This window comes from Cygnus atratus, unplaced genomic scaffold (assembly GCF_013377495.2).
Source record: "Cygnus atratus isolate AKBS03 ecotype Queensland, Australia unplaced genomic scaffold, CAtr_DNAZoo_HiC_assembly HiC_scaffold_112, whole genome shotgun sequence".
NCBI lineage: Eukaryota > Metazoa > Chordata > Aves > Anseriformes > Anatidae > Cygnus > Cygnus atratus.
In genome coordinates, this window is record NW_026109705.1 from 37,149 (window position 1) to 48,277 (window position 11,129).

Here is an 11,129-nt window from a genome sequence, read left to right on the forward strand (position 1 = left end):
TACTCCGCCACCCCACAGGGGCTCCACGTCCCCCTCAGGAACCGCTCATGGGGCCGTTTTCCCTTCTAGGTGCTATTTTCTCACCTCAGCCACCCCCTGTGGGCACCATTCCCCTCCAGCTGCCCTTCATGGGTGCCGCTTTCCTCTCAGCTGCCCTTCACAGACACCATTTATCCCCCTCAGCTGCCCTTACACCACAGACCCCATTTATCCCCCTCAGCTGCCCTTACACCACAGACCCCATTTTCCCCTCACTTTACCCCCACAGACCCCATTTCCCCCTCAGTTTATCCCCGCAGACCCTATTTTCCCCCCTCAGCCACCTCTCACATCTGTTGGGTGTCATTTTCCCCTTGTTTCCCCTCACAGACCCCAGTTTCCCCTCAGTTTCCCCCCAGAGACCCCATTTTCCCCTCACTTTAGCCCCGCAGACCCCAGTTTCCCCTCACTTTCCCCCCAGAGACCCCATTTTCCCCTCACTTTAGCCCCGCAGACCCCAGTTTCCCCTCACTTTCCCCCCAGAGACCCCATTTTCCCCTCACTTTAGCACCGCAGACCCCAGTTTCCCCTCACTCTACCTACACAGACCCCAGTTTTCCCTCAGCCACCCCCCAGAGACTCCATTTCCTCTCACTTTACCCCCACAGACCCCAGTTTCCCCTCAGCTGCCCCTCACAGACCCCATTTTCCCCTCACTTTACCCCCACAGACCCCATTTCCTCTCACTTTACCCCCACAGACCCCATTTTCCCCTCAGTTTCCCCTCACAGACCCCATCTCCACCTCAGCCGCGCCTCGCACCTCACAACCTCCCATCACGCCCCCTGCAGTCGGCCCGCCACCGCCTACATCTCCCAGCACACCCCGCGCGGACGGCCCGCCGCAGCCTACATCCCCCATCATCCCTTGCGAGGCTGGGCCAACACCGCCTACATCTCCCAGCACGCCCCGCGCCGCCGGCCTGCCGCGAACTACATCTCCCACCATCCTGCGCGACAGCGCGGCCACCTCACTGCTGCTCTGCGGGCAGCCATCGACGATTCACACGAAGCTTGAAAAAAACGAGGCAGAATTTTATTTTACCGGGCCAAACGGCCTCTCCCTCAGGAGAAAGACCTCACCCCGATGCAGTTTTCCCTATATACATAAAATAATGAGGCACAACTTCATGTTTTCTAGATTAAAAAGCCACAAATTTGGTCAGAGCGCAATGGCTTGGCAGCACCAAGCTGTGGACAAAATGGCGGCCTGTGAGGAACGCCCAAAATGGCGGCCAGGTGGCATCCCCCTCCTTCAGCCTTCACATCACACAGGGGCAGAGTTTTTCTGCTCGTTCCGCGACCGAGTAACTCCCAGGACGCTGTCGTAGATGTATCCTGATCATACCTGAGAGAAAACAACGCGTTATTTAAAACCGGGTGACATAACGCTGGCTGCCAGTTGGTCTCCAGTAGGACATAACTCACCGATATCATAGTCCATAATGGGTTTCCCCCCAAAAATAATTAATTTCTACTAGTCATCATGGATGAGAGTCATCCCTGCTGAGAGTCAGCATATAATCTTATTTTTGGGTTGAGAACAAGCTTTTTTCCCCTCAGGTGTGTTACAGCACTCGGTGGTTGCACTTAAGGATCTTGAAGGTCTTTTCCGACCTAAATAAATCTGATTTTTTTTTCCCTTTGACTTTGCTGCAGGCATGGATCCACGATTCCTGACTTACAACGTTAAGAACAGACCAGAGCGTGTACCTAATAAAACTGTCCTGACTTACAACTTTAGAGCATGTACCTAATAAAACCGACTGGTTCCCCAGATAAAATACTGAGGACGCAACAGGCAGGTTTTGCAGCTTGTAATGCTGCAGGTGCCGCCCACAGCTGTGCTATTTCATCTATTAAATATTTAATATTGCCACAGACCTTTCCATCAAAGAATTCCGTGTCTGGGACCAAGCCACGGCATAGGAGGACAGGTTTTCCTTTGATTTCCCACACTCCATCTTCTGTAGTTGTCGCGCCGATCTTTCCCCAGCCGCGTTTTAATTTGGGAGTAAACTTTTCATAAAATAGGTTCTAATGGCAAGGTGGAAATGCCTCACTTTTTAGCTCAGGTAATTATTTTAGTGCTGCATCTGCCACGTTGCTCCCTCGAGTTTCAGCAGACTTACCTTTCTGGTGAGCTTTCTGCTAAATTACAGACTTTTGGGAGGGCGAAAACCTCCAGTAATCCGGTACCTGAGTTCCATTCGCCACCTTGTGGCCAGCGGTACTAACGTAGCCTCTTCCAGATTTAAAACACTGTATCATTTTAAGTTAATATTTGGCTATGCTAATAGTAGAAGTTCATAACAACTAACTGTTATGCAGTATACAGCAAATGTCCGTGTTACATTAACAATAATTGCATAGATTGCCATCACGGTAAGTGGATGGCCCAAAACGAGAGATTTTTTCTCCTAAAAAACCTCTTGCAGCAACAGAGGATGATTTTATGACTCTAAGGTGTCAGCCCTTGGACCACAGGCTCTCTTTTTCACACAGCTGGAGCTCAGCAAGAGACGCCCGGTGCCCTTTGTCTTGCAGCAGCTGTATGAAGTTGGTAAGAATATTCAGTATTTCCACAATTTGATTAATTGCCCCAAAATCTTGTATAAATCGGTATACCAGCTTGCCATCTGGGCCAACTTTGATCTTTTTTATGGGGAGTCTGGGGGTGTTACACAGTGAACTGTGCTCCACAGAGTTCTGTGACTCCTTCCTTTCGTTTTTTCTCAGTGGGGTCCACACCAGAGCCACATGAACCCCTCGGCTTTAGGGGGCATTCTCTCTCTTCCAATTTCCAGGTTAATGACAATATTTACAACGATCCTGTTGAGCTGGCATTCCTCTACCCTCGCATCCCATGATACCTATTTCTCAACTCCTTCTTGTTCCCTCTGCTCGACACGGTGCTTAAAAAGCTGCCACTGGTAAACAAATGAGTATTCTCTTTCTTTTACGTAGTTTTTCTTTTCTCTTCATCTCTTCCATTGGGAAAAAAGTAGTTATATAAATTATCTCCCTAAGAGTCTTCCTTTGTTACCACAAAGCATTTTTAGTTAAATTGTTGTGAATAGTTGGAGTGGCTTAGTTTACAAACAGGCTAGCCATCAACGCTTCCTTAAAATTAACTTCTGCCCGCCTTGGTGTTGTAATCAAGCCTGTCTTGGAGACAGGCTGCATATTCAGAAGGGTGTCCAGGTACTTGCTCAGGCAAGTTTCCTGTATTTTAGACCAATTTATTCCTCCACCCAGATTCACTTATAGCTTGACGTAACCCTCGCCAGGCTGTCTGGCATTCTGGATTCGGCATGATGTGCTGCAGCGTATGGGGTTCGATGAGTACGGCGGGAGACGACAGTAAAGCAGGAGAAGCAGGCAAACCTAAAGGAACAGACAGAGATATACCAGCAGAGAAACAGGGAAGCTTTCCCAGGAAATCCTGATTAAAGTCACCAGATCCTTTGGATCATTCCATTATCCCGTATTTACCAGTAAACCACTCAACTAAGCTGACATGAGCCACAGAAACGTTAACCTTACCTGATCAACCGTCCCCTCAGATGGCTGTACCTCGTTGGCCATCCCCACCTTGAGTGTCTACCATGATACCAACGCCTATCTTCCAATATCTATCAGTCAGAAAACCCCAGCGAGCACGGTGAATTCACCCGGATGACGGTTTAAACACCTCCCTTCGAGGGTTTCTTGCTCCGGGGTCCCACCTGGCTCACCAGATTGTTAGGAATCGCGCTGTTTGATGGAGCGGCCACCTCACTGCTCTTTTGTACCTAATTGTTGATGAACAGGCTTAAGGAATTACAGGAAATTTAGTTTTCCAGGCAAAAAGGTGTCTCCCGCAGGAGAAACACCTCACCCCAACGCAATTCTCCTTTTATACACAAGACAGAATCATACATATATAACGTTTCTACATGAAGTATACACACAAATCACAAAACCTTGCCTGGCTGCTCACAGCGAGTTACCTAACAAGTAATTGAGGACAATTTGCTTCGATATAAAAGCTTTTTTTTAAGCATTATTTCCCTCCGGTCACGCAGCCGCAGAGTCCGCCCGCGCCAGCTCCGCGCTGTCGACCCGCGAACAAAATGGCGGCGGGCGAGGGACGAACAAAATGGCGGCGGCGCGGCCGGCCTCACTTCCGGGGGCGGCCCCCGGCACGTGAGGCGGGGCGGCGCTGGGCCGGCGGAGCGGGGCTGAGGGAGCCCCAAATCCTTGGGATTTCACCCCAAATCCGGGGGGTTCCCCGCTCCAGGAGCCTTTCCCTGCCCCTAGGATCAATGGGGGGCCCGGGGGTGGGAGAAGAGAGGGGGTGAGGACGGTTTAGGGGCACCTGAACCCCTTTTCTCTGTCACTGATCCCCCCTAAAGGATTTGGGGACCCTAAAAAAAAAGGATTTTGGGGCGGCCCCCCCAAAAAAAAGGATTTGGGACCCCCCCCGCCCCCAGCTCTGCCACCATGGAGGAGGTGGACAAAATCCTGATCCACTCCCTGCGACAAGTGGGGACGTGAGTGCGGGGGGGGTGTTTTGGGGTGGGGTGGGGGGTAAAAATTGGGGTGGGGGGGGGGGGAGGACCCTAAGAAATTTGGGGAAGTCTGGGGGGGGGGATGTGGGGTTGGGAGGGATGTGGAGGTGTTGGGGGGGTGACCCTAAAAAGTGAGGGGATGACCCTAAAAGTGTTGGGGGGTGACCCTAAAATGTTGGGGGGGGGGGGGTCCTAAAAAGTTGGTAGGGATCCCTAAAAAAAGGGAGGGGGAAATCCTAAAAAAGGGGGGGCTTTTGGGTTCCCTGGGAGGGCGATAGGGGGAATTTGGGGGTGTTCGGGAGCTGGGGAGCAGACCCTGGGGAAGGTTTTGGGGTGGGGGGCGCCCACGGTGCCCGCAGAGCTGCGTGCGCCCCTAGGGAGATCTGGGGGTGCCGAGGTGGGGGGGGGGGGGGGCAGCGCCCCCGAAATTAACGCCCCCACCCTATAAAAACCCAAAAACCAAACCCGAACAGGTCGGTGCCCCGAGAGGTGCAGAGCGTGCGGGAGCTGACCCCGGAGCTGGTGGTGGAGGCGGCGGTGCGGTGCCTGCGCGCCGTGCGCCCGGCCCTGGGGGGGCCGCTCAGCCCCCAGCTGCCCCCCGGCATCTCGGCGCGCTTCCGCCTCGCCTCCGACTTGGCCTCCGCCTGCCAGGTAACACCACCCCCCCCCCCAAAAAAATAAATAAATAAATATAGGGGGGGGGGGGGACACCCACACACAATGGGGGGGTCCCTTTTGGGGTGACTGACCCCCCCCCCCCGCCCCCCAGGAGCTGGGATTTGGGGGCGACGTGGGCTACCAGACGTTCCTGTACAGCTCCGAGCACGACACGCGCCGCCTCCTGCTCTTCCTGGTGGAGAAGCTGCCGCGGGACGAGAGCGAGGGGGGGGCCGAACCCCCTGGTAGGGTTTTGGGTTTTTTTTTTTTTAGGGGGGGGGGGCACCATCAGGGCCAGGCTGAACCACCACCCCCCCCACCCCGTTTTAAATCCCCAGGGAAATCGGGGGCGCTGCTGCGGGCGGTGGGCGCCCGCATCAGGGAGCAGCTGGGGACCCCCTGGGTGCCCCCCCCCTGCCGCCCCCCCCCGGCTGCAGCGCCTGCAGGTAAGTGTTGGGGGGGGGGGGCACCCCAAAATTCCCCCCCTTAAATCCCAATGTTTGGAGGGGGGGTAATTAAGGGATTCATTATTGCCCCCCCCCCCTCCAGGGTACTGGTCACCTGCGCCCCTTCACCACCTGCCCCTTGGTCCTGCCCCAGAGTGGGGGCCCCCCAGGTAAAAATTTGGTGGGGGGGGGGAATTTGGGGTGCAGGAGGAGCTATGGGAAGGCTCAAGGTTTTTATTTTGGGGGGTCTTTTTATTTCTTGGGGGGGTCATTTTATTTCTTGGGGAGGTCTTTTTATTTCTTAGGGGGGTCTTTATTTTTGGGGGTGTGTCTTTTTGTGTTTTGGGGGGTCTTTTTGTTTTTTGGGGGGGTCTTTTTGTTTTGGGGGGACTTTCTTATGGGGGCTCTTTTTATTTTTGGGGGGGGGCTCTTTTTATTTGTAGGAGGTTAGTTCAAACCTTTGGGGGGGGGGTCCTCTTTGATCGTTTCTCGGGGGATTCAGGGCAGTGGGGAGCTCGAGGCGGGGGGGGGGGCATTGCTTACCCCTCGTCTGTCCCCCCCCCCCAGAGCTGCAGGAGTATTTTAGGGGAGCGGCCCCCCCCGTGACGGAGCAGCCCCCCCTGCCCGCCTGGACCCCCCCGGCGCTGCTGGAGGCCCATGCGGCCCAGCTGAGCGCCCGCCGCGACTGGGAGGCCGAGTGGGGGGGCCCCGGGCTGGCCTCGCGCCTGCCCCCCCAGGTGAGAGCCCCACCGGGTCTAAACCATAAAATTTTATGGGGGGGGGGGGGGGGCTGGTTTTGATGTCCTTATGGGTCTGACCCCCCCCCTTTATTGTGTCCCGTCCCCCCCCAGGAATATGTGGGGCGGAAGCGGCAGCGGGCCCGGCTGCGGGCCCTCGAGCCCCTGCGCCAGGTTTGCCCCCCCCGCCCCCAGGGCCCCCCCCTGGACCCCGCGTGGCTCCAGGAGGCTTTTGGGGCCGGGGGGGCCGGGGGGGCCCTGCCCAAGGGCTCCCGCTTCACCCGCACCCAGCACCTGACCCACGAGCAGGTGGGGGGGTTGTTTGGGGTCGGGGGGGGGTTGTTTGGGGTCGGGGGGGGGTTGTTTGGGGTCGGGGGGGGGGGTTGTTTGGGGTCAGGGGGGTTGTTTGGGGTCAGGGGGGTCGGGGGGGGGTTGTTTGGGGTCAGGGGGGTTTGTTTGGGGTGTGGGGGAGTTGTTTTGGGGTCGGGGGGGTTGTTTGGGGTTGTTTGGGGTCAGGGGGGTTGTTTGGGGTTGGGGGGCATTGTTTGGGGTCAGGGGAGTCCGGGGGAGGTTGTTTGGGGTCGGGGGGAGTTGTTTTGGGGTCGGGGGGGTTGTTTGGGGTTGTTTGGGGTCGGGGGGGTTGTATGGGGTTGGGGGGCATTGTTTGGGGTCGGGGGGTTCCGGGGGAGGTCGTTTGGGGTCGTTTGGGGTCGGGGGGCATTGTTTGGGGTCGGGGGGGTTGGGGGGAGGTTGTTTGGGGTCGGGGGGGTTGTTTGGGGTTGTTTGGGGTCGGGGGGGTTGTTTGGGGTCAGGGGGGTCGGGGGAGGTTGTTTGGGGTGTGGGGGGGAGTTGTTTGGGGTTGTTTGGGGTCGGGGGGGCGTTTGGGGTTGCGGGGGGTTGTTTAGGGTGGGGGGGTTGTTTTTTTTGGGGGGGGGCTGACCTGGTTTCATCCCGCAGGACCCCCAAATCCTGCTGCAGCAGATGCAAACGGCTGCCGAGAGCGTGCTCCCCTCCAAGAGCTCCGAGGAGGTACGGGGGTCGTTCACTCTGGAACCTACTGATGGCCCCGTTTTTTTTTTTTTTCTTTGGCGGGGGGGGGGGGCGAGGACCCCCACCTCACTTCCCTGTGCCCCCCCCCCCCCCGCCCCCCTAATTCCAGGAGGCGGGAGCCCGCCAGGCCGGCGAGGAGGCGGCGCTGGAGGAAAATTTGGCCCGCTTGGAGGCCGACATCGAAGGCTGCCGCGGCGAGGTGCGGGACGCCCAGCTGAGCCTCACCCAGGTGGGTGTTTTGGAGGGGGGGGGGGGGGGGTGGAGACACGTTTTAGGGGTGCCCTAAAGGTCCCGTGTCCCCCCCCGAGGTGGAGGCGGAGGTGCAGCAAGGCCGCTTGGCGCTGGGGGGCCGCGAGGCCGCGCTGAGGCTGAAGGCGCGGGCGGTCGAGCTGCTGCCGGACGCGCAGAGCAATATGGACAAGCTGCAGGTGGGGGCTTTTTTTTATGGGGGGGGGGGGTGCTTTTTTGGGGGGGCGGGCACCCCGTGGGACTTGGGGGGGGGGGAGGGGGGAGTTGGGGGAGGCTGTAGGGCCGGCTGGGGGGCAACAGGGGGATAAGGGGGGGTTTGGGGGGGCGGTGGAGTTGCGGGGCGCAATTGCGCTGATGTTTGTGGGGGTTGCAGGGGCCGTTTTGGGGTTGCGGGGGCCAGTTTGGGGTTGCAGGAGCAGTTTTTGGGGTGCTGAGGCCAGTTTTGGGGTGTTAAAAGCACTTTTGGGGTTGTTGGGACTGGCTTGGGTGTGCTGGGGCTGTTTTGGGGGTGTTGGGGCCACTTCTGGGGTTGTTGGGACTGGCTTAGGGTTACCGGGGCTGATTTCGGGGTGCTGTGGTGCATTTCGAGGGGATCCGGGGGAGGCTCCCGGGGTGGTTTTGGGGTGCGGGGTGGTTTTGGGGGGGTTCACGGCTGGTTTTGGGGCGCGCAGCTGGTGGTGGAGGCGAGCAGCCGGCGCATCGTCAGCCTGGCGGCGCAGTGGGAGCGGCACCGGGGTCCTCTCCTCGCCGAGTACCGGCACCTCCGGGCCCTGCGCGACTCCGCTCAGGTGAGGGGGGGGCTTTTTGGGGGCGTTCCTGTGGATTTAGGGTGTTGGGGACCCTCTTTTTTTTTTTTAGGGGGGAGGTCTCCGGGGGCTCAGGGGGTCCCCGGGTAGGTTTTGGGGTCCCCGAGGGCCCATCCCAGTGGGGTTGGGGTGTCCCGAAGGGTTCTGGGATTCCCCAGGGGTTTGGGGCGCCTTCTCGGGGAGTTTTGGGGTCCCCTGGTTTCTCCGTGGCAGGGTTTTGGGGACCCTTGGGGTGGGTTTGGGGTTCCTTGGGTCCCTCCGTTAGGTTTTGGGGACCGCAGGGGCTCTGAGGTCCCCTTCCTGGTGGGTTTCGGGTCCCTGGATCCCCTTCTCAGTAGGTTTTAGGGTCCCAAGGGCGCTGGGGTCCCCTTTGGGGTGAAGTTTTGGGGTCCCTGGGTCCTGCTTGCAGCAGATTTTAGGGCCCTTAGGGGCTCCCCCCCCCCCCCCCAGTGGGTTTTGGGGCGGGATCAGTCCGTTTGTGATCTGGCATTGCCGGGGACTCCCCATCACTTTGGGGCTCGAAGATCCCCTCCCCGCTTGGTTTTTGGGGTCCGAGGCACCTCGTGTGGGTGGGTGGGGGGGCCCTCAGCGGGTTTTGGGGTGCCCTAAAGCCCCCCTTTCCCCCCCCCCCCCCCCCCACCCGGTCCTATCGCAGCTGGAGTCCTCGCGGCGGCTGGCGGAGATCCGAGCCCTGCACGAGCGGAGCCGCTCGGCGGCCGAGGAGGCGCGGCGCAAGGAAGAGATCTACAAGCAGCTGGTGAGCGAAAGGAATTGGGGGGGTGGGGGGACTTTTTTTTTGGGGGGGGGGGGGGGTCAGAAGGGCCCCCCCCCTTAAAATTAACCCCCCACCCCACCCCCGAGGCAGGTGGTGGAGCTGGAGGCGCTGCCCCGCGACGTCTCCCGCGCCGTCTACACCCAGCGCATCCTGGAGATCGTGGGCAACATCCGCAAGCAGAAGGAGGAGATCGGCAAGGTGGGGGTTTTTTTGCGCGGGGGGGGGGGCAAATCTTTTTTTTGGGGGGGTTAACGGGGCCGGGGGGGGGACTTTTTGGGGTCCCCGTGGCTTTCGGGAAGGGGCCTGGGGGGGTGTTTTGGGGGTGTTCGGTCCTTTCGGAGGGCTTCGGAGGGGGGTTGGTGGTGATGGGGGTAGGCGGTGGGTAAAAAGGGGGGGGGGGTGAACCCCAAAACTGGGGGGTGGGGGGGGGGGGCAGCACCCTAAGATTGAGGTGCCCCCCCCCCCCCCAAAGATCCTGGTGGACACGCGGGCGCTGCAGAAGGAGATCAACGCCCTGGTGGGGAAGCTGGAGCGGACGTTCAGCGTCACCGACGAGCTGCTCTTCAAGGTTTGGGGGGGCCCTAAAAGCTTTGGGGGGGGCCTAAAAATTTGGGGGGGGGGGGCCTGAGGGCTTGGGGGGGGCCCTAAAAATGGGGGGGGGGGGGCTGAGAGGTGGGGGGGGGCGGGCTCTGGGGGTTTAAAGGGGATTTTTGGGGGGCACGGGGACACTTTGGGGTAGCTGATGGGAATTGGGGGGGGGGGGGACAATTTGGGGTGCTGCCCCCCCCAAAAAAATTGTCCTGTGGCCCCCCCCTCCCAGGATGCCAAGCGGGATGAGGTGGTGAGGAAGGCCTACAAGTACCTGGCGGCGCTGCATGAGGTAAATGGGGGGGGGCTTTTTTTTTTGGGGGGGCGGGGGGGTGGATTTTGGGGTGATCGCAGCGAGATGAGTTACGGGGGAAGGCAAAAGCTACAGGGGGGCTTTTTTTTTGGGGGGGGGCAGGTGGAATTGGGGGAGCGGGTGGAGTTCGAGGGGTGCTGGGGGGGTGAGGGGGAAGGTGAAGATTTTTGGGCGTGTCCCCCCCCCCCTTAATTTGTCCCCCCCCCCCCCCGCCAGAACTGTGCCCAGCTCATCCAGACCATCGAGGACACGGGCACGATCCAGCGGGAGATCCGCGACCTGGAGGAGCAGGTGGGGGCTTCGGGGGGGGGCAGGATGCGATTTGGGGGGGCTGGGGGGGGGGGGCAGGATGCGATTTGGGGGGGCAAGATGAATTTGGGGCCCCCCCAGGGCTGTTGGGGCCCCCCCAGGGCTATTGGGGCATCCACTTGGTGTATCCCCTTTTCCATCCGTCCCCCCTAAATGCGTGTCCCCAAATCTTGCTGTGTCCCCCCCCCCCCCCCCCCCAAACTTCGTGCCCCCCACCCCAAACTTTATGGGAGCCCCCCCCCCCCCAATTTTGGGGACCCCCCCCCAATGTTTTCTGTCCCCAAGATCGAGGGGGAGACGAGCGCCAAGCCCCCCGCCAGCCTCGACCGCATCCTCAGCGACTGCCGGGCGCTGCGGGAGGAGAACGCCCTGCTGGCGGCCCGAGCCCGCCACGCCTGAACCCCATAAAAACCCCAAAACCCCCCCAAAAATCTTGGGGGGGGGGGCGGGGGGGTCCCCGCCAGCAATCCCCAAAGCCCTTGGGGTTTGGGGGACCCCGGGAGTGGAGACGCCCCCCCTAAAACACAGCGACGGCAGACGAGGTTTCTTTACGGTGCCAATAAAGCCCCGCCACCACGGTTTTGGGGTGTCGTGTTCTTCTTTAGGGG

The 11,129-nt window shown here is 59.5% G+C and overlaps 1 protein-coding gene and 1 long non-coding RNA gene across 5 annotated transcripts; one reads left to right on the forward strand and one right to left on the reverse strand.

The window, feature by feature from the left end:
- Window positions 1-1,052: 1,052 nt before the first annotated feature.
- On the reverse strand, window positions 1,053-4,157 carry LOC118261498 (uncharacterized). Of its 4 annotated transcripts, XR_007709320.1 has the most exons (3): window positions 3,585-4,157; window positions 1,923-3,425; window positions 1,053-1,386 (listed from the first exon to the last, which is right to left on the reverse strand). It is a non-coding gene; the product is annotated as an uncharacterized LOC118261498 (long non-coding RNA). The 4 variants fall into 4 exon arrangements; XR_007709322.1 differs by having other exon boundaries at window positions 2,171-4,157; XR_004782398.2 differs by having other exon boundaries at window positions 1,923-4,157.
- Window positions 4,158-4,513: 356 nt separating this feature from the next.
- Window positions 4,514-11,103, forward strand: CCDC22 (coiled-coil domain containing 22). Its single transcript, XM_050716632.1, is given in 18 exon segments — window positions 4,514-4,573; window positions 5,065-5,242; window positions 5,361-5,493; window positions 5,587-5,669; window positions 5,671-5,694; window positions 5,798-5,864; window positions 6,262-6,431; window positions 6,546-6,740; window positions 7,389-7,460; window positions 7,591-7,710; window positions 7,790-7,909; window positions 8,402-8,518; window positions 9,192-9,293; window positions 9,402-9,509; window positions 9,784-9,879; window positions 10,132-10,191; window positions 10,429-10,503; window positions 10,807-11,103. Coding segments are annotated over 18 exon segments (1,884 nt in total). The 5' UTR covers window positions 4,514-4,523; the 3' UTR covers window positions 10,921-11,103.
- Window positions 11,104-11,129: the final 26 nt, after the last annotated feature.